Source organism: Halichondria panicea, chromosome 1 (genome assembly GCF_963675165.1).
Source record: "Halichondria panicea chromosome 1, odHalPani1.1, whole genome shotgun sequence".
NCBI classification, from domain to species: Eukaryota; Metazoa; Porifera; class Demospongiae; order Suberitida; family Halichondriidae; genus Halichondria; species Halichondria panicea.
This window is the reverse complement of record NC_087377.1, coordinates 3,152,377-3,175,200: the sequence shown is the minus strand read 5'-3', so window position 1 is coordinate 3,175,200 and position 22,824 is coordinate 3,152,377. Positions and strand designations below refer to the sequence as shown.

The 22,824-nt window shown below is 41.0% G+C and overlaps 2 protein-coding genes and 1 long non-coding RNA gene across 3 annotated transcripts; 2 read left to right on the top strand and 1 right to left on the bottom strand.

The window, feature by feature from the left end:
• Positions 1–1,667: 1,667 nt before the first annotated feature.
• LOC135334076 (protein Daple-like) lies at positions 1,668–17,046 on the top strand. Its single transcript, XM_064529121.1, has 22 exons — positions 1,668–2,362; positions 2,696–2,929; positions 4,021–4,074; positions 5,793–6,282; positions 6,779–7,371; positions 7,722–8,618; positions 8,891–9,081; positions 9,350–9,485; positions 9,714–9,842; positions 10,333–10,476; positions 10,693–10,818; positions 10,973–11,083; positions 11,518–11,627; positions 11,936–12,017; positions 12,115–12,219; positions 12,515–12,708; positions 13,486–13,631; positions 14,751–14,873; positions 15,214–15,387; positions 15,726–15,890; positions 16,183–16,395; positions 16,658–17,046. The coding sequence occupies exons 1-22, from the start codon at positions 1,796–1,798 to the stop codon at positions 16,894–16,896; spliced, it is 5,223 nt and encodes a 1,740-aa protein (XP_064385191.1). The 5' UTR covers positions 1,668–1,795; the 3' UTR covers positions 16,897–17,046.
• Positions 4,091–5,284, top strand: LOC135334142 (uncharacterized). The gene is made up of 2 exons (XR_010394205.1): positions 4,091–4,968; positions 5,114–5,284. It is a non-coding gene; the product is annotated as an uncharacterized LOC135334142 (long non-coding RNA).
• Positions 17,047–19,001: 1,955 nt separating the features above from the next.
• LOC135334066 (uncharacterized) lies at positions 19,002–20,971 on the bottom strand. The gene is made up of 4 exons (XM_064529110.1): positions 20,787–20,971; positions 20,531–20,632; positions 20,381–20,455; positions 19,002–20,285 (listed from the first exon to the last, which is right to left on the bottom strand). Exons 1-4 carry the CDS (start codon positions 20,954–20,956, stop codon positions 19,268–19,270), a joined length of 1,365 nt encoding a protein of 454 aa, XP_064385180.1. The 5' UTR covers positions 20,957–20,971; the 3' UTR covers positions 19,002–19,267.
• Between the last annotated feature and the right edge of the window lie 1,853 nt (positions 20,972–22,824).

The following is a 22,824-nucleotide window of genomic DNA, read 5'->3' as shown; positions in this document are numbered from 1 at the left end:
TGTTGTGAACAAATTCAACTGCATGTTCAGATTAGACAAAATGAGTATTATCATGCATGCATAATTATAGCTGCCTGCGCGTGCAGTACTGCGATTATAGCTGGACATGCATGCATGCAGGTGCCATATATATTTAAAAGTAACATGCATGCATGATGAGCAGATGTACATTAATGTACTTTATAATTACCTCCCGAAGATGTAGCATAATTATTATGATTGTTTTTAGGAATAATTAGTTTTGCAGGAAAAAATTTCCTTATATAAATCAAGAGAGTAGCTATAAATTATAATAATTATAATGCCCATGGTATTTGTTGGTGTTGGCAGTTTTTTGCCCGGCCTCGGCCCTCCCTGAAGTTTGTCAAGTGATAGGTGATTAGAGGTAGTACAGAATGCATATCTAATACTTGTCCTATGAAACACACCTCCTTCGATCTCCTTATATACAGTCAGTCAATTTCACCGGTTATACAGGAAGAGCGTCTGCAAAGTATCGATGACCTCACTATAAAGAATACGGTAGGTATATACATGCACAAGTGCATCTTGTTATATATAATATGTTACTAAACCACTCGATCTGACACAATTATAAGAACTCCAATTAAATATTGTTTAGTGATATACCGTATATAGCGCGAAATTTTCGAGGGGCTTAATTTTCGCGGATTTTGTGGGTTAGCAACTCTACACGAAAATTAAGTCCACGAAAATTGTTCTTTAATTAATTAGAATTATCTGCTATAACGGTGCAAATATTAAAGGCGTGGCTTCCGGTAAGCATTGCCACGAACATTGTGCAACGAAATGCTTTTAGAGGCCATTCCACGAAATAATTATAAGTAAAAAATCGCGCTATACAGTTTATAATTAGTGTGATATATACGTATAGCTAGCTACTCTTAAAACAGTTTCGGTATATACATCATGTAATTATTATTCTACAGATGCTATTGTCTGAGCTACCAGCGCTCAAGAAAAAGGGTGTGGTGTCATTGTAGGAGAACATTGAAATTTATTTCTGTACTTGTACTATTATTTTGCCTTAGTGTATATAAATTACAATAGAACCTCTATTGCTGCATGCCTATGTGAAGACTAGCTCTTGGGGAACTAGAATGCTGTATTATAGAAGGTTCTAGATGGACGCTATTTTCAGTGCATGTGTGTTGCTGTTATCATTGTGTTCATGCACTTCTATATGTGTTGTAATTGAGAGTTAATAATTATACGTGTCAAGTTATCGTATTAGCTATAGCTATAATAATTACAACCTCAATAAGAAAAGGCACAAAATATAATGTTATTACACAGCAGTTCATGCAGATCAGAAAGGTCTTAAGTGAGTTACCTCAGGTACACTAGGTAATCCGTTTACGGTGGTCGGTGTAATAAGGTATTAATTGGAGGAATAAACAAAGAAATAGACGTAGAGTTAGGAAAAAGGAGACTCTTTAATATTTTTTTTTACTTTTTCACTCACTATTCTTTCTTACGGATGAACAGTATATAACAACAGCAAGAAAAGTAAGGCCTGGGAAAGAAGCTAGCTTGTTCCAGGCTAGAAATCGATATAATTATGCATGATTGTGCACAAAAGAGTGGGAGGGGCTGCTGTTTGCATAGTTTGCAATAATTATGTCATTGGGTTAATATGTAGGTTATTCCCCTAACCGGGCTCAACCTGCTATAATCTTGGCTTATAGAAATACTGATAGGCGCTAGGCGCTAGGCATGGCGTTGGTTAGCTAGTTTCAACCTTATACTCTATTCAGGGTCCTGAAAGACAATAATGTCAGAGAGAATAAAGTCTGTCAAGGATAGACTGAAGCAGTTTGAGCCAGATGGGACTGAAGCAACAGCCCCGTCCTTGACCTCACCCCCTTCACTGGGCATGGGGACTTCTGGACAAGCTGAGGGTCAAACTAATGAACAAAGCTCAGCTAGACAACGAAGAAAGGATGAGAGGAACAAGTCCATCCCTACTACTAACACTAGGGACAAGTCAGCAGCACACACCGGGCCACAGTACTCAAGCACGAACAATCCAGGTTTGATGAATTCCTTTGGGATATCGGATCTCCCAAACAGCCCAGTGAGTCTGACGAGTCCCGTCACTTCACCCACGTATACCTCACCAAATCCTTACTCCTCACTTCAACTCGAAGAGCGTTCCTCCAATCGATTCAGTGACAGATCCTCTGTTAATCGTGGTTCATCGTCGCAGTCACAGTCAGCCGGTGGTGGCAATACGAGTGAGAATATTGGGGGAGGTGGTCGCACACCAGTACCCCCTCTCGAGAGCCAGAGACCTTCTGATCCCTTCGTCAGGACTCGGAGAAACAAACGAACAGCACAGGTACGTGTCATGTATTGATAGTACAGTGAGTGCCGTCTGCATTCAGTACCCGTATATACAATTGAGTATTATTGTATAGTTTGAAGCTAAAGTTGTCTGTAAATTATCAGGGTAGTCGCTATTGTTGGCAATGTGTACGTACACTGTGTACATGTATTTATTGCTTGTTTATGCTCTTTCCTGTAGACTAAATATAATTAATGCTAGGCTGGCTATGTGTACGTGTATTCATACCGTGGTTATGTGGAATGTGCCATCATAGCTATTGTGTAATCTCATTACGGTTGCACCTGTTTGTTTGTGTACATGCATGACTGTGTTATTGGCTTGTAGGGTGACGAGGGTACTTCAAAGGGAAAACCCCACGAGCCATTGAAGGGCAAGCATGATAAACCAATGCTTAGAGCCGATTCAAGTGAACTGTCACACCCCTCGCAACCTCCACACACCTCACAACCTACACTAGAGTCCCACCGCCCACACAACCCACAGTACCTGTCCACTCAGTACTCGACCGACTCCCTCCCGTCCAGTCCTCCGTGTAGCGACGAGTACCCCCCCACTCAGGTACTATCATTGTGTGTGTGTGCGCGTGTGTTTGTGGGTGCGTGTGTGTGTGTGTGTGTGCGTGTGTGCGTGTGGGTGTGTGTGCGTGTGTGCGTGTGTGCGTGCGTGCGTGTAATGTGAACAATTGCGAGTACTAACGGCTTCGTAAAAATAAGAGTCTACTTGTCTGACAAATTATTGTCCTTGTTGCAAATAGCCAAATAGTCTGCTTATTTTTGGCTTATTTGCAAAAGTTTGTGGCAGTACGGTAAATTCTTTGTTGTTGCTTTTGAAGCAATAAATACCTTCCGTTTATTTGGTACTGATTATCAATTTCCAGTGTTTGAACCATCTGCTTCAGTAATAATTTGTCATGTGCTGTACATGTTACTTGTTGTGTGTTTAGAAGGTCACTCTAAGTTTTGCCTAACACACACACAAGCGCAAGTATTTGTAGTTTCATTATCCGTGTCTTCTAAGAATGATATCTTATTATAGGTACTCTATGTACATGTAGGGGATTTATAATAATAATATTAAAGTGGTATTTACCCCCTAGATATACATGTACCATACTGCTTTTTAATGATTACCTTTTTTAGTCTAGTGTACATGTGTAAACAAGAGACAGCCAATGAGTTTATATGGTGCCTTATGGAGAAATCTTATTAGAAGGGGGCGTCTTTTAGCACAGTAGGTCATTTCCCTCATACGCATATCTCTCACTTCCCTGTAACCTTATAGCTTATTTAAACAATTATACACAATGTTATCTAGTGGGGGGGGGGGGTGAACCTTCCCCCCCAAAATGTTGGTAGAATAATGACATCATCACATTAGTACATCATCACATTAGTCTATGATGTGCAATATGTAACTATAGATGTACTATGATGCACTAGCATGTAATAGGGGGTGTGGTCAACACATGTGGGAGTGGCCAAACATTTTGCGGCGTGCGTAAACTCCCCCCCCCCCCCCCCCCACTTTTAATCCTAGATGAAACTTGACACGTATACCGTATAACAGTTTATGTAGTTTCACACTTTCTGAATCATTATTACGTAATTTATTTATTTATGCAGATTTATGATTAAACTATTTCCCTTCAGACTGATGCTGGATCTAACTTGACCGGTAGCCCTTGTCAAGCCGACAACTGTTCAGTAAGTATACACATGCAGTATACAAATGTAAGTACTGTGTGCCCACAGTTTAGTTGACATGCTGATGTATAGTCCCCCCTTCCCCCCCAGAGGAGGTCTGACATGCGTGCACGAATCACTACAAGTGCTAGTGTATTTTGGCCTGGACGTTATTACATGACATCAATGCACTGAACTTGTAGTGATTCATGCACGCATGTCGGACCTCCCCCCTAGCAAGAACCATGTAGTTGTGTGTACATGGGTATATGTTACAATTGATGTGGATTCCCTTACAGAAATGTATAAGTGCAGCAAGTATGCTGCACACATGCAACAATGAGTGCTGCACGTGTGCAATGGATATTTATGTGCAGGACAAGCGTGTCATGAGAACCGAGCTTTACGGCTATCGTACATATATGCCACACGCATGTAGCCTGCACACGTGTCTGTTGCACGCCTTCCACACGCATCTAGTTGGTATATGAGCAAACTGCATGCAAGCCACACACGTGTGCTTGCACGCATGCCAACTGCACTCGTTCCACACACATCCAGTTGGTATGCGAGCGAACCGCATACAAGCCACACACGTGTACTTGCACGCATGCCAACTGCACTCGTTTCACACACATCCAGTTGGTATGCGAGCGAACTGCATACAAGCCACACACGTGTACTTGCACGCATGCCAACTGCACTCGTTCCACACACTGTATTACTAGCAGCTGTCAAAAGTTTACTTCAAATCTTTGTCAAATTCTAGTCTAGTTAATAAGGACTTATAGCTCTTTTTTAAAGTTGGCTGAAGACTGAAGAAAATGCTAATGTGTCTTACCAACCAGTGACAAGCAATGCTACAGGCAACAAGTTCAAAGGAGAAAATCCCAGAGAAAACTGTTTTAGAGATTGGTGAGTTGTTTACATACTAAGTAGTCTGTTGGTTCTATTTCTGTAGTGGTTAAAACTGGTACATTAGTATAATTATGTACAAGCAGGAGTCCTTATACACTCCTGGTACAAGGAAGTGTAGTTTTCACATTATTTTCTAATGTAGGTAAAAAGAACATTTTCAAGCTGCAAGCAAAGCTAAAAGAAAACGCCTATATACTTCTTATGCAACAGAGGTTGGAGAACTAGGAAAAGAACAAATATATATAGCACAAGTCCTGTATATAATGTGATCTACTGTATGCTGCAGTTTTATATCGGATAGACGATATCTTGAGTTTCCATGGTAACAATGGCAAGGGCATCATACGTGCATAAAGCAAGCAGCACACGTGCTACATGTATGTAGCACGTGTGCTGAATCTGGAAGCATAGGTGTGAGACAAAAGCATCACACACGTTATGCACACGTGTGACATGTGTGTGGCATGCATACCATACACGTATGCCACACACAAGCAATACATAGGTGCAGTACGCGTGCATACAATAAGAGCAGCACGTGTGCAGACTGCATTCACAGTACATTCATGGGGCACTCTTAGTACAGCTTTTATGTTACTCTCCTCCTGCACTTGTACCACGCTTGAGTGCGAAATTCTGAAGTGTAGCACACGTGTGGCATACATGTCAGAAGTGTGTGCTATGAGAGTATATGCGTGCAACTGATATGTGCCACACAGGTGTCACACTCATTGCATTTCTGTAAGGGTTATGTACTTTTAGTTTTACTGTCTTGTTATTTCTCAAGTTTCACTATCTTGTATTTCTCATATCTCTGCTAGGCAAATAGTAAATTTGTCGGAGGAGCTGGTCATCCATCAATGCGATATGACCCTGAGACTGGGAAGCCATCGTTGCCTTGTGACCCTGAGACTGGGAAGCCAGCAAAGCACGAAAATCTGCTGAAGCAGATTTCTTCAGCATCAACTGGTTCAAGTGGGTCTGATAAACTATGCCTTGAGGATTCCATTCCTATGGGGGTTTACACTGGAGAGAAGAAGATCCGAACGCCTTCTTTTAGAAATCTCAGAGACGAAAACGATAAATTGAGGGAAGAAATTGAACGTCAAAAAGAAGAGATTAGAGTTCTGTCTGAGGCCGTTGATGATAGTATTGACAAGCAGGGAGGTGGGCATGACATTTATTCAGGGGATTTCCCCAGTGGACTAGAGAGAGAGTATGATCATGATATGGGCGAAGCTAAGATGGTGACCAATAGGAGCTCCATGAGGACTGATAAGAAGGGAAATCCTGTGCCCTCGTCAGCTGTCGGTAAGTACATGTATCGTAGAGAAAGGAGCCTTGATCAGCTTGTAGTATGTGACACACACACTCCCCCCATACACACACACACACACACACACACACTTCCCACACGCACGCACACACACACACACACACACACACACACACACACACACACACACACACACACACACACACACACACACACACTCTCTCCCCCATACACACACACACACACACACTCTCTCTCTCCCCCATACACACACACACACACACACACACACACACACACACACACACGCACACACTTCCCACACACACATGCTGGGTAAGTACATGTATCATAGAGAAAGGAACCTTGATCAGCTTGTAGTACGTGACACACACACACACACACACACACACACACACACTCCCCCCATACACACACACACACACACTCTCCCCCATACACACACACACACGCACTTCCCACACCCACACACACTCCCCCCCTACACACACTTCTCACACCCACACACAGGTCGACGTGAATCCCAGCAAGAACACGAACTAATGCGACAGGTAGTCAGTCTCAAATATCAGCTAACAGTGAGAGAACAGGAGGTCAAAGCACTAACTGAACATAATGCACGCAAGAAAAAAACAATTGACACTCTCACCAAAACAGTTGAAACTAAAGACCTTGAAAAGAGAAGAGGCTACCATAACAAAGACGTGGATGAATACTTTGGGCAAGTCACTCAACTAACCAGTCAACTCAGTGCCTTAGAAGAAAAAGACAGTGAGCATGTGAAAAAAATTGCCAATTTAGAAGGAAAATTGTTCAGAATGACTGACGTTGCTCGTTTGACAAAAAGAGTTCGCGATGACAATACTAGGCTTGAAACTCAAGTGAAGGAACTAACTTCCTCTCTGGAGTCTGCCCAACTGTCGATTGATGAGGCTTCGGCTCCAATGCTTGAGGAGAGCGCTGACACGAGACTATTGACCCTCGAGGCTCACAAGGTGCCTGATCTTGAGAATGAGGTGGAGGAACTAAAGAAGAAGTTAAAAGATATCGAGCAGGATACTGCAAGGCAGTACCAAGACAGACAAATGAGTCAAGTCATGGAGGTTGGTTATTTCCGTCCAGTAACCAATAATTTATGATGGACTTTCTTAATACTTATACCTTATAATGAACGCTAAATTATGTCCGGGCTAATTATGACTTACGAAAATGTACTTTTGAGAGTGCTGGCCCTTTTTCAACTTACATTCAACCTTGAAAATAAAAAAATTTTGAGGAATATTGTGCTAATGAAATAAATTTAGTTTTCTAAAAACAGAAACGTTAAAAAAAATTACTACACTTCTATAATAGTATAACCTAGGTACATGTAGTTTGATTAGACATCGTATACGTACTTACGTAGTACATGCAGGCAGGGCACTACTCGTGTGTTATTGTTTTCCCCTCATAGATCAGTCAAAAAGAGGAAAACCTACGCAAGCTGAGCTCAGAGATGGAGCTTCTCAGAGAAGAAAATGTTTCATTGTCGTCTCGTCTCCAATCACCAACGACCTCTGACCCCACACTCGGTGCTGACTCATACCAGATTCTATTGCAAGATTCAACTGAAAAAGATCAGAACATACAACAATTGAAGAGATTAGTTGAAGAGAAACGGATGCTACTGGAAGTGAAAGCACAAGAACATCAGGCAAAGTCACACAATATGGAGGCTGAAAATGCTAAACAAATGGAAGAAATTAACAAACTCAAGGATCTAAACAAGAGATTACGAGACCGTGTTGTTACTCTTACCACTCCTATTGGCAGCCAAGCAGCAGGAGCTAGTGCAGACACCACTGAAACAGAGGTGCTTCAGCAAGGTGGAGCTCAGTTGGAAAAGAACACTGAGCTGAATTTGGCAGGCAGTACAATTGCCCGTCAGAAAGCAAGAATCAAGGACCTTGAACAGCAAATTAGAGACCTTGAACCTGGACAGAAAAGAAAATCCACTGATAGTGATCGAAAATTTGCTAAAGCTACAGTAAAAATTCAAACGTTAGAAGAGACGATAAAAGAACTTGAGGAACAGATAAAACGTGGACAGCCAATGTCATCTGGAAATGGTGGTGATGGAAACAAATCAGCCAAGGGGAGATCTGTGATTGATAAGCAGCAACGAAAGATCCGCGATCTTGAGCAGCAGATTCACGACTTGGAAGTTGGGCAAGAGAGTATGTACCAGGCAAAGGATGACAATCAGGCGGCCGTGGACAAAATGTCCAAAGATCACCTAGGACTCTTGGAACACTCAAAATCACAGAGCAAGAAAATTTTGGAGCTGAGAGACGAACTCAAATCCTTGCAGGTACACACACACATGCACACACATTAGCTAAAATATATGATACAATCTGTTCACTAGCACGTGCTATCTATATACATGTACCATACAATTTATTCATTAAATTGTACGTAAGGTTAGTGACTTTGAGTGCTAGCTATGTGTATATATACATGCAGTTGAATTAGGCCAACAGTTTTGTGATGGCAGGCAAAATTAGATCATCTATATATATTTTACCTAAACATTACTGTACCATACAATCTGTTCATTATTATGTTTTCACACTACTGCAGGAGTCAAAGAACGGGATAGAGGCCTCTCTAAGACGTCAACAAGACGAGAGAAAAACGTTGGACTCCGTGCACAAAAAAGTAATTGCCGACAAAGCTAAACTTGAGCAGCGAGTGACGCAACTACTAGAGCGCCAACGTGACTCCAACTCTTCTGTGAATCAAATAACCAAAATGGAGGCTGACCTCGCCAGGTTTGTTGGTTGTCAAAACAGTACATCTTAGGAAAATTACCTGCTATACAGTACTTTATTATGTACAAAGGCGTTTGTATCTAGCTCACACACACCCACCCACCCACCCACACACACACACACACACACACACACCCACCCACGCGCACACTTCACACACACACGCGCGCACACACACACACACACACACACACACACACACGCACACACACACACGCACACACACACACACACACACACACCATAATTATACGTACTTACTATACAGGATAAGAACTGAGAGGGATGAGCTAAGACAAATTGTGACTGAGTTCTCCCAGAAAAGTGCTCATCTAAAGGAGATGTATGAACAATCTCAGCAGAAATGTGTGGGCCAAACTGCCGTTATCGATAACCAGCGAAAGGTGAGACAAGAACATTAGTCATATACAGTAGCGGTTAAAAAAAGTACCCGTTCTGTTTACGTAGTACGTCCGTAGTACGCTGGTACAGTACATAATTATTATCTCAATGGTATGTTATGTGTACGTTCACATAGACATAATTAAATGCACACATACGTACAGGATACAAAGTATGTCCTTCCTGTATTAATTGGTATGATTAACCATAATGCAATTATATAAACACAGGAACTGAATGATCTGAAACGTGAAGCCCCCGGCCTGAAGTGTACCATCACCAAGCAACACGCAGAGCTCCAGCAATTGGCCAGACGAAGAGATGAACTTATGGGAGACCTCGAGGCTTACAAGCAAACGGTGAGGTTATTAATTATATAATTATGTTAAATTAATTGTGTCAATTAAAGCTACAATTTTGTAACGTATACATGTAATAATCATAAACTAGTCGTAATTACACCAAGCTGGCTATAATTATAGCAGCAACTATGAAACTAAACTATAGATTTAGGCTAGATTGAGGCGTGCTGAGAACAGATGTGACATGCGTAGGATTACAGCAAAGAAGCCTGGAGTCTTAGAAATATATGGCTCCTGATACATGTCCTGGGTGTATCCTTCCAAGACAACAAACCGCGATGTTTCTGCTTTAGTGACCCTTTTCCATTTTTCCTGGTACAGGATCACTTCAGCAACAAATACGCGCCTCGAGTTAATAAAGAGGTGGCCTGCTAACGCAGGTCCCAACACATGCTATGAAGAGATGTTGGGGCCCAATAACCTGGCTGTGGTAAATGCTAGGGACACCACGATTAATATGTGCATTTATTATTCCAATTCTCTGCAGGCCCAGACGTACCTGGCTGACTTTGAAGAGGAGAGGAAGGACAGAGAGGCAGCTCACTCCAAAATAGCTGACATGGAGAACAGATATGGTCACCAGCTGGAAGCAATGAAAAATGACCTGCATACGAAATCCAGGGAATTAGATGTAAACATAATAATAATTATAGTAGCAGATTCGTATCAGTAGTGCCCTAGAGCTTGTAGCTTGTAAATGCATGTACATGTTCGGGCCAACGGCTAACTATTCAAAATTATATCTATAGAGGAAGCAGTTTAAATATCTTCTTTGGTTTAGATTCAGTATGTGCCTTTGTGATTAACGACTATTATAATTATGACATTGTCATTTCCTATTGTTCAGGTGGCAGTTCGTGCTAACAATGAGCTGAAAGAGGCCAAAGTTCAAATTGAGGATCAGATAACTCGTATGAGCTACACCGTGAGAGAGAGGGAAGAACAGTACGCGCAGGAAATGAAGAAACTTCAGGTGAGGAGTAGAACATGTATTGTATGTTACCAGAAATCTGCTGCAAATACAGAAGTAAACATGAGCACTTATTGGCATTTAAAACATTTTTATACTACCGTTTCTGTAAAAAAACGTTCTAAATAAATTTTGTTTTTGCCTTTGTTTTCTCCAGGAGGATATTCAGGCAAAGACGGCTCAAGTGAAGCAGTACAAGAAACAAGTGGACCAGTTCAGAGACCAAGTGGAGGTCGGGAAAGAACAGGCACAGATACACAAAGCTCAGGTGAGCTAATGTCAGAGGATCAGTATGACCTTTTCTTTGAACGATTCTTTCTTTCTTTCTTTACCTCTGTATGTTAGACACGCCTGAGCGTGTCCAATAACAAAAAATAAATTGTTCAATTAAAAAGGTCATAATTAGTGCCTAAGGCTCTGAGCCAATGTTGTGCATATAATACAGCTGGTAATAGTCGTCGCATTTTTTGTCAGCACTGTACGTTCAGGTTGTGTGTCCAAGCTACATGTAGAACATTTTTATGTGCAAGGGCCAACCGCTGAGTTCTTCGTTGCATACTAATTGTCCGTGTAGGTGGTACAGTAGTAGTAATGCACGTACTTGCAATCAAAAGGCATAATTTTTTGAGTAAGTCAGTATTATTATGTACTAATTTTCTCAATGTACAGTCATCAACCAGACTGCTTTCATTACGTATGTAGGTGGAGTCAACTGTCACACAAACTGATTGTTTAGAGAGAGATAACAAGAAACTGACCTACGAGAACCAACAGCTGATTGGACGTCTACGTCACTTGGAGGCTACCCAGAGGTGAGCTTATCACACACACTACATGTTTGTATACAATTACAGTGTAGTACTCTCAGTCGGTAAAATGAACCTTTCTGTACGTGTGTAAGACTGTGGTTTGCTGAACAGATGTATGCTGCCCTAGCTTAATTAGCAAATAGTAAATGCAACATTCTTATAATAGCATGTTTTGTAATTCAACTGCTATACTGCATAGGTACGAGCATTCAGTGGATTAGTTGAGGACATTATTATTAATAGAGTACACTGTTTTCAAACTAGGTAATGAGGTAGTCATGATAATTAAACCTCTTCTCCCTCTAATGCAGTCAACGTCCTGGTGACCGTCAGTTACAGGAGCAGCTTGACAAGTGTGTGCAGACTATCGATGACCTCACTATGAAGAATGCGGTAGGTACATGTACACTGCACATCACGTTATTATCTTAATCAAGTTCGTTTGCATTACGCTTGTGTTAATTACATTTTGATTAAAAATGTTCTACAGATGCTACTGTCAGAGCTAGAAGAGCTCAAGAAAAGAGGTGTGGTCTCAACTCAAGCCCCTCCCACCAGATCTTCTGAGTCTAATACAGCCAGACAAATGCCAGGGGTGTGTTTACTATGTTGCATATATGCATCAACATAATTTTTAATTTTTCCTGTCTGACATACCGTATAGCGGGTATATCATGTTTGTGATTTTCGCTGCTTAAGCACGTTTATACCCACGAATTTAATATCGCATGCACGCATATAATTATGCTACAAAAAGGCTGGTATTCCGCGAAAACTTTCTAGCGGCCATTCCGGAAAAATGTTATACCCTTAAAATACACCCGCTGTACTGATATACTGACTATAGCTACATGTATTTCCGGTGAATTCATTTTGTTTGTTTTTCACAGAATCGGTCATTATTGCCAAACCAAGCAGCCATGCGTCCACCGACACACCCTCCACAGCAGCTACTAGTGCCCCACCCACAACAAGCGCCACACCCCCAACGACTGGACCCTCAATGGAAGACCCAGTCAGTGGACGACAGCTACTACCATCGTGGTCAGAGGCTGGGTAATGATGGTCGACCAGCACACACTGGGTGAGTGGGCATGCATGGGGGACACAGTTTGTAAGCTTTCAGAGAATTATTGAACTTTCAGTTTTGTGATGGGGCTTAAAATACATGTAGCGCCTGTGAGGTATGCTCTAGGATAGGCAACAACTGCAATCATAATTCTAGCTTTCTACTTAGTGACCCTTTTCCATTGTTACTGGTACGGCCCGGGATCTCTTCAGCTGTAAATATGTAGTCTATCGAATAAAGGCCTCGTGTAGTTAACTAGCTAGCTGCCACATGAAAGTTCATCGCTTTTATTCAACAAAGAAGCTTTAACGCCACTATTAACTAATAACTTGTGTGGAGGCTTATATCCATGCTGTAAACGCAGTGCTATGGCACCCAGGTGAATAGATTCACCTGTCACAAACAAACAAACCACTATACCCGTGGCCGCCCACGTGTGCCTCGGGTAATAACTAATATTAATTGTTGATTTCAATATTTATAATACAACAGTGTAAACTGTGACGCATTAGCGTTGTGATGGATTGACATACGGGTAATTTTCGTGGTTCAGCAATATTGAGACTTTTCCTGGGTAATATTTTCGTGGTTGGAGCTTGCACTGCAGGTAAAGGTAGGCAAGGTTGCTTCATTCGTGGGTAAAATATTCGTGGTCAGACCTCCAACCACAAAAACCACGAATATTTTGTCCCACGAAAATTACCTTCTGTACGGTAATTGTATACGTCTTTCTTGCTTTGTAACGTTTTTACATGTTTCAACAAGTTGTTTTAATCTATATTGTACGTGCAGCTACGTTGACCAGTCTCACCTGAGTATGGGCGAGCCACATCGCCACCACAGGACAGCTGACTTAGGGAGACTCCCACACCCACCACAGCAACAGAGCCCCGCCTACCCTCAGGGACGTAACCTACCACCACCTTCATCCAATGCAGGTTTGTAGAACTATTAATTGATTGAGGAACTGTGAACTCCCTTAAGATGCGTATGTACTGATAACCATTGTCCACGTTACGTTAATTTCTGTAACGTTAATAGTCTACCACATGCAGTATCTCCATTGTTCTATTGTGGTGTCCCTATAAGCAGGCCACCCTCTATAATACAGCCAGATTAATGGGCACCAAAGTCTCCATAGCCTGTGTTTGGACCTGTGTTAGCAGGCCACCCTCTATAATACAGCCAGGTTAATGGACATCAAAGTCTCTCCATAGCATGTGTTTGGACCTGTGTTAGCAGACCACCCTCTATAATACAGCCAGGTTAATGGGCCCCAAAGTCTCCATAGCATGTGTTTGGACCTGTGTTAGCAGGCCACCCTCTATAATACAGCCAGGTTAATGGGCCCCAAAGTCTCCGTAGCATGTGTTTGGACCTGTGTTAGCAGGCCACCCTCTATAATACAGCCAGGTTAATGGGCCCCAAAGTCTCCGTAGCATGTGTTTGGACCTGTGTTAGCAGGCCACCCTCTATAATACAGCCAGGTTAATGGGCCTCAAAGTCTCCGTAGCATGTGTTTGGACCTGTGTTAGCAGGCCACCCTCTATAATACAGCCAGGTTAATGGGCCTCAAAGTCTCCGTAGCATGTGTTTGGACCTGTGTTAGCAGGCCACCCTCTATAATACAGCCAGGTTAATGGGCCTCAAAGTCTCCGTAGCATGTGCTTGGACCTGTGTTAGCAGGCCACCCTCTATAATACAGCCAGGTTAATGGACCACAAAGTCTCCATAGCATGTGTTTGGACCTGTGTTAGCAGCTAGGCCACATATATAATTATCACAGCCACTGTTGATCTGCCCAATGGCCGCTATAGACACGTTTTTAAATTACAGCATCCATTAATGGTAGCTTTGATTTCTAAGGGCCTGGGATACACAAATGCACAGTTCTCCAATTTCAAAACTGCTGTTATAATTATAGGCTAATAGTCAATTGCTTTTAGTTTTGTTGATGATTCACTTTACATGTAATTAATTCCTATAATTATTACACGCTTTAATTTTGCCGTACAAATTTGGGTACCAATGTTTATATCCTAGCTGTCTTCCCCCAGACTCTCAGCTGGTAGGAACGGGAGGAACCACTAGAGGACCATACGGGTACCCCACCTACAGCAACATGCCGCTATCTAGTGGCTTTGGACAACAAGGACCTACATCACTGCCTCCATCAATAGGTATGTGACAACAAAGAGCAACTCTATTAAATGTACACGTAGCTTTCTATTGATGTTTTTTTCTGAAACTGAAGCTATTTGGGAAGCTACACGTATCCTTGATGGTTGTAGCTTGAATCACGATTGTCATTTCTCTGAAAATTTACTATTTCTGTAGCTGGTCCAATCACAATTTTCTTTGAAAGGCCAAAATGGTATAATTATACATGTATGTTTTATTTACTACACACACACACACTCTCTCTCTCTCTCTCTCTCTCTCTCTCTCTCTCTCTCTCTCTCTCTTCCTATTGTGTGTTTTCTGCCTGTTTTTATAGTTCACTTTTTTTGGTTCTTACAGGCAGTCCGACTCATCCCACATATGGCCAGGGCTACGGTCGACCGGATGTGGGCGGGGCATATCAACAAACAGACGTCATAGAGAGAGACTCTCCGCCCAGTTCCTACCAACCACCCTCCACCAGTGCGTCACAGCAGAGCAACGCTAGGAACCAGTTTGCCAATAAGCATCCAGGTACAGTATGCGAAGCCATGTACATGTATGAGAGTATGTATGTACGTATGTATGAGAGTGTTGACAGTGAGGTATTGTGGTGAAAGTGCATAGTAACCCCATGCATATGTCGTTTGTACCACAACAAATGCACTTTGTAAACAATCATCGTCCTATCCCACGTGATGTTTTGCTTGTTTGCCCTAAAATTACATTGAATTTTCGGAAATGTGAGCAAAACACGATATTTTAAATGCAAGCTAGCATATATAACACTAAAAACCTAGAATTGTGCTTGCATACTATTGATCCCCAATTGAATCAAATTATTGTAACTATAAAATATCGTCCTATTGCAGGGATGTCTCACTCCACTGACAGCTACCACAACCAGCCCGCTGGTGGTCAATATCGCCCTCATACTGGTAAACCTATCCCCACCCCCAGGATACAGGGTGGCAGCGAGACTAGTGGGAGGAGACCACCCGCACACTATGGCACTGGACAACAGCAACTGCATCAAGGTTTGCACGTGTATGACATTACGCTGTAGTGAAACCTAGTATTAAATTCTCAGGTATACACTCGTGTGTGTGTGTGTGAGGGGTGTGTGTGTGGGGTGGGGGGGTGGGATGGAGGTGTGTAGGATCCGTTAATTAATGATAAGTAATAATTGTTGTTGACTCAGCGAAAACGAAGCTCCGCCCACGCTTTCTACTATCACTTACACTCAATTCCGGAGCATGAAATCTTCGTTTATTACTATAAAAAAAATAATCCTCAATTCATTGGTGAATTCTCTTCCCTCCCTCCCAGTTCCCTCCAGTGGTCTGCCCCCCACCACCAATGCTCAGCATCGGGTCCAGAGCTCTCAAGTCCCTCACCCTCAACAGGAGAGTCGTGGAGCGGCTGCCGTGAGGTCACCATTGCCCCCTCAGATGAGGGCACAGAGTCAAAACTTCTCCTACAGACCCCCGGCTCCACAGCAGTCAGCAGGAAGGAGACACGCTCCAGAAACTAACAGTAGAGGTACATGTATAGGTCAAACTGGCATTGATAATTAATTAATGTACATACAGTCAGTTTAAATTATAACTTTGAACATAATAATTATTTTGAAAACTCCTGACTCCTTGTAAGATAGGTGCCACACGCTTTGTCAATGAGTTCATTTATACAAATCATAATTGTACATGTACCTACAGTCATGCTGTCGTAATTATCATACTTATAATACGTATATTAATTTAAGGACTCACATCATTAACCCCTCCCGCACACCCACACACAGAAGAGGTATCTACCAGCAGTGACTATTCGACCTCCAATCAACTGGACAAGAACATTGACAAGGAGATTCGACAAGAGGCCCTGAGGGTGGCTAGACAAGGTTCTGGGGAGGACTCCCAACCAGCCGACGGTGATACCATTCCACCCGATCCTAACCTCATCTGCCCCAGGTGTGGGAGACAGTTTAGATTAGGAGAGATACAGAAGTTCAAACGACACGCTGATAATTGTAGTCGTTGATTGATAATTAATTCATAATTATAATTATGGCTTAAATTAATCATACAAAATATTATTACGCTTTGTATGTACATTGTGATGTTGTCAGCAAAATAAATTTATGTTTTCTTTTATTGTTTTTTGTGTATTGATTATTGTTTTACGATACTATCATGCCAGAAAGTAGATTACATCACCCACGCTTGGATTGGTCAGTGTGTAAATTTCAAGCCCATGACTAGTCCCTGATAAATATGCTGGAATAAATTTTAGCATAAAATGTGTCCCAAGAATATCAATGTCCATTTTTGGTAAAGATCATTACATTAAGTTTTTCATAAGGAGTTCTCATGGAAAGAGGGTGTCTCATGAATCAGCCTCCCTTCTTTTAATTAATTTTGGGTATGTAGAGTGATGTCAGAATATTTCAAGTCAGTGAGAAAATACAGATCGATCAGAATCATGATACTATGATATTATCCTATGGATACTGAAGATTATCACGAGTCTGTGCCAGTAACTGCACGAGTGCCTGCAAGGCACAAGTGACAGTTACTAGGCACGGACGAGTGATAATCATCAGTATCCATGGGATAATGCATTTATTGCTTGGCAACCAAAATGCAGGTGGAATCTGCGCATGCGCAACATGCGGTTGCTTTATCAACCAGAAGAATGCGTAGCAACCAGTTGAAGACGAGTAGAGAAAGAAAACAGCTAGAAAGACAAAGAAATAAGATTCTAGAACACCAAGAGAGCTTGCAGAAGGCTACTTAAAGATTTTGTAGAGAACAGACAAGAAAAAAGACAAGAAAAACGTTGACAACCAGCAACCCGTTTTGAATGGATAGTTCTGAAGGATAAACAGCGTGTGCTTGCTTTCTATCATGGTCCAGTGTATCAGAAGAGGAAACATGCACCGCTATAACTGAAGAAAAGTGTGACAACCATTTTTGAAGCCAAAACGACTTTATACAAGCCTGAACAGGCTTATATGGTGGTGCAGTACACTTCTGCATGTGCAATACTCCGCTCAAAGCACCCACTCCCAACACTGATGCCTGTTTGATGCATTACATATGAACACTGACAACCTCCTGACCCTCAGCTTCACTGCAAAAAGAGCACAGAAGTGATACAGAGCATCAGAAAACAGGAAAAGAGACTGATAAGCATTGCAATGCATGATTATAAGTGTGTAAACTATGTTTTTCTTGTTCTCTCACTGCTGAAAACGTTTTATTCCAAATAAGAATCACTTCCTAGTGTGCAATAACAAGTGTGCAATAATACTTCCGGGTGTGCGATATGGAAAAATATCTGCACAGTCGGTGATGAGTCGCTTCCTGTGCAATTTGAATGTAAAACGCTGATGTCAGCACTTATTAAAAGCAATAAATTAATTTTATATTTATCTTGCATGTGTGTTGTGTTTATATATAACATACGTCTTAACGGCCATATCATGGTTTTCAGATTTTTCTGAGAATAATCAGAGAATAATCGAATTTTTTATGAGATTAATATAGGCACATTTTTCAAGATTATTAAACAATGGGTGAAAAAAAAGCATAATTTACCAGGGCATACATCTGCATGATGCACAGTACGTATGCCTACGTTCGATATACTATCTTCTCTATCCTAATTATACTCTTGCAGAAACAAATTGAGTTCGATAGGAATTAATGTCTCAAACACTTCCTGCGACTCGCGGATGTCGTACCTCCTCTGGATACTCAACTATAAAGCCGTTGCAATGAGAAACATGAGAGGGTGAACTCCTATACTCACCAAGTTATTCATTATTCAATAAAATTCCACACAAAAATTATAACAAACATTTACACAGCAAAAACACCTATGTTATGTTATAATTATGAGATACATCATCGTGTTAAAATGACAGAAATTTAAATAATTTCTACATGAAATTTTAAAAGATGCGTTTCATTAACATGTTTATACTGTGCAGCAAAAAAAGGTGATGTGTTATATATAGCTATAATGCAAACATCCGTTCGCCAGTTCCAGTCAAATCGATGATCGCATGCATCATTAATCTCTTTTTGACTCTATTAGCCTGTTGGAACTATAAGTGCTTCCCCCCACATTAATTGTAATAATTATGTCTATAAGTTTATACGTCCTTGACATTGATCTAAAGATATTTATAATTAATGTCTATATACATGCACTAGAGTGAAGGTATACAGTTATATTGGTGTATAATACTATAATTATGCTCTTATATAGACTATAATTATGCATTCTATAATTTATACTGCAGGAGTCTATAGCTAACACTCAACTATATAGCTAATCTACACGAGGTGTAAGTCAAGTCTGTAACGCAGTTCAAAAGTATTCCTCAAGTCTCTTGGGTTGGTATTCAAGAGCACCAACCCACATGCTTCTTGGTGCTCTCGCAAAGCTTAAAATCATTGTGGTCCATAATGCAGCTAACTTGAGAAGAAGCGCAATTATTGCAGTTGGCATTTGTAGCAGTGCAGTTTCTTCCCCTGCCATACCGTTCTTGGCAATCACAATCGTTTTTGTATTCGTCCTGAGCGTTAAAAACATGTCCAGTTTCATGAGCAAAAACCCTGTCAATCTGATCGACACCCCAATTGCCATTGCTGTACTGCATGCTGATAGGTCCGCCACCAATATATGTAATCGCGTAAGTGATTTGCTTGTATTTAGAGAAGAAAGCAAGGAATGCACCATCAGCATTAGCGTTATTTTTGAAAGATTGTGCTAATTTGTCCTCTCCGACTTTACCAGTTGAGTAACCAGAAGCTTTGAGGAAAGCATTAGCAACAACGCTGTAGCAAGATGCATGACTATCGCAAGAGGTTGGGTTTGTAGCATTGATTGTTTCCTTCTTATACTCCACCACAAATAACAATTTGAAAGACTTCAGAGCTTCGTCTGCCCAGAATTTAAGCCCTGCTTGGCATTCACTTATGATCTTCTTTGTCTCACTATCGTTTATTGCTAAGCTGCCAGGACCGGAAGCAATAAGAATAACAGCGACAATCTTCCCAATCATGGTTTGGCTGTATGGTGAATCTCCCCGAAAATGTTCGTCTGAATCTTCTCGTTCAAAGGCCATTGGAGCCGTTCTTTCTGTCCAATGTTGAACCGTTGGTTGTGGTTTCAGCTCATCTTCTCGTGCCATCCAGTAGGCACTAGCATGGCTCAAAGTTTCTGCTGATGCTGAACTCGAAATATGGGCTGAAGCTTGACTGAATCTATTCTGCTTGGCTACATGAGAGGGGACTTTTGCAACTAAGAGGTTGTGACCAAGTTGGAGTAGAACGTGGCCCCCAGCAGCTTCCACTTCAGCAATTGCCTCGTCAATGTTCTCAGTATGAAGCAACATTTCCTCCATAGTGGCAGAACTTCTGTATAATATAGAGCAGATAATTATCGTGGAGACGAGTATATATAATTATACATGCATGCATGCATGTATTTAGAAATCTGGCAACCATTTTACCCTTGTGAGTTTTGTCTGTCGGATGGAATATCTCCCTCGATCGCTGCTCCATTCAAACCTTTCTGAAGTTCAGTGCTATAATACAAATAAAATAGTGAATTGTATAAGATAATTATGGCTCATTATCGTGTTGGTAATCAAACTTTATACCGATCATTGATCATCGACTCAAGTTTTTGAATGTCTCCGAGTGGTTCAGGATGAGGCTTATCATCGTCAGCTTTCAGGTCTTGCAATACCTCATCAATTTCACTAATGAAACAAAGCAAAGAGACATTAATTTTATGCATCATTATATCTCAGTATCTATCTCACTATAATATAGGTGAATGAATGCATGCATGCATAAAACCCCTGCTATATGAAGAACGGGTATAATCTCAGTTCATGTTCATGTATAACTCACTTGAGCACAGTTTCCAGTTTAGCCTCTTGGTCAATCAGACCAGCTAGTGATGTGGAAATCACACAGCAAACCACAAGCAGCAAAAACTTCATTTCATTCTGTTGGCTTAATTTTCTTGTCCCTTTGTTTTGTTGCTTGATATCTCTGAGAGTGAAGAAAGCTCTACACATAAGCGCGCTTTTATACAAGCAAATTAAGGCATGCATGCATGCACGTATATACAGTTGATCATTAATTAATGCTAAGCTACATGGAGGAGAGACTGTCTGAGTATGCACTTAGTGTATGGCGGCAGGCCAATTGGCCATATAGGTCGGAATTCCAACTTGATCAATCATGCAGATCAAGGATTGACACAATTATATAATTATAGAGGATACAAAGCATGCAAGAAGCATGCTTTGTATATATGCAGCCCATCATGCATTCAGGCACATGCACAATGAACTATACAGTTGGTCATGCATGACTATTGCATAAACTTATACATAGAATGTCCAATTATCTCTAATATTATTTCTCCAATGTGCATGCTCCTATAGTATAGCTATAGCACTTATTATCTGTTGCTCAACACTCAACGCTCACATAATTATATAGAAATTTTGTTGTTGCATGCTTGAAAATTATATACCAATACTATAAATTATTTCAATACTGAGTCTTGCTGACTGTGACCATTATCATCATAATTATTGTATTAAGCCTCCTATACTTCTGCATGTCAAATGTCACATTGTTATTAGCAAGGCACATTTACAAAAGACATTACGGTTATTCTACTGTATAGTACAGATTTAATTGGAGGTCAATGGAGGACAAAGATCATTGAGCAAAGTGTCTCTACTGTACTAAGCGGGCACATACCACCACAGCCCACACAGCTCACAAACTCTGACTAATTGATTGCAGCCATCTGATCATGCATTCATGGTGTCTAGTTGGCATGACTATATACTTATTGCATTATAAAGGAGATTGGGTTACTTGCATTTCAACACTTGCTCAGTAGATTAATGTCAAATGGATGGTATGGTACGTTACCAGGAGTTTAAATAGGGGTTGGTAGATTACCTATTATAAAATTATACTCTTTTATGCTCATGCAACTTTAAGTAACATAATTGCTTTTCTATTATTCCCACATATTTATTCCTCCAAAGCAAAACATTGATCTCCTAATTATGTCGTTGCACAAGTAACATCAAACTATAAAACAATTATTATACTGATCTATTATGCATGCCAGCATAATTCTCACCAAAAATATTTGCTATATAATTATTAATTAAAATAATTATGCCGACTTTTTCTCAGAGGGGGGAGGGGGAAGAGCTCCTAAATCCTAGCTCTCTAGATTTTGCCCCCGAGCTATTAGGTCTGGCCCCCAGACTACTGACAGTATAATTATACTCATGAATGTTCCTAGAATGTTTTCTTGGACAGTCATGCACAACGAGATCCGACAAGAGCGGACCCTGAGGGTGGCCACACAAGGTTCTGGGGAGGACTCCCAACTGGCAGAGGGTAATACCATTCCACCCGATCCTAACCTCATCTTCCCTAGGTGTGGGAAGGAGAGATACAGAAGTTCAAAATATTTATGGACGTTGATTTAACTACTCATAGTTACTCTTTGTAATTGTGCATGATACTATTGTCAGCAAAATTGTATATTATTGTTGCACGATACATTCACTAGAAAATCACGACGTCGTAATTATTAAAAAACAACATTACGAGGCCTCGTACACTGTTATAATTTCTGATGTATAGTGACGGGACGTGGTGCGTTATATAACATGCATACAATTTTGATTTACAATACTGTCAGCTATTGCATAATTATTACCTAACGCAGCCATTACTGTAAATAAAGGCATAAATCCCTTTTTACTTAACTCAATGGAATGTGCTGACATTGCAATTAGTTTCCTGGGGGACAGAGTGCTGCTGCCACGCCCATTTTACTATCAAATGTGTATGAAAATGATCACTTCAGTTGCAACTGCATTCTGTACTGCCATGTGCTTGATCT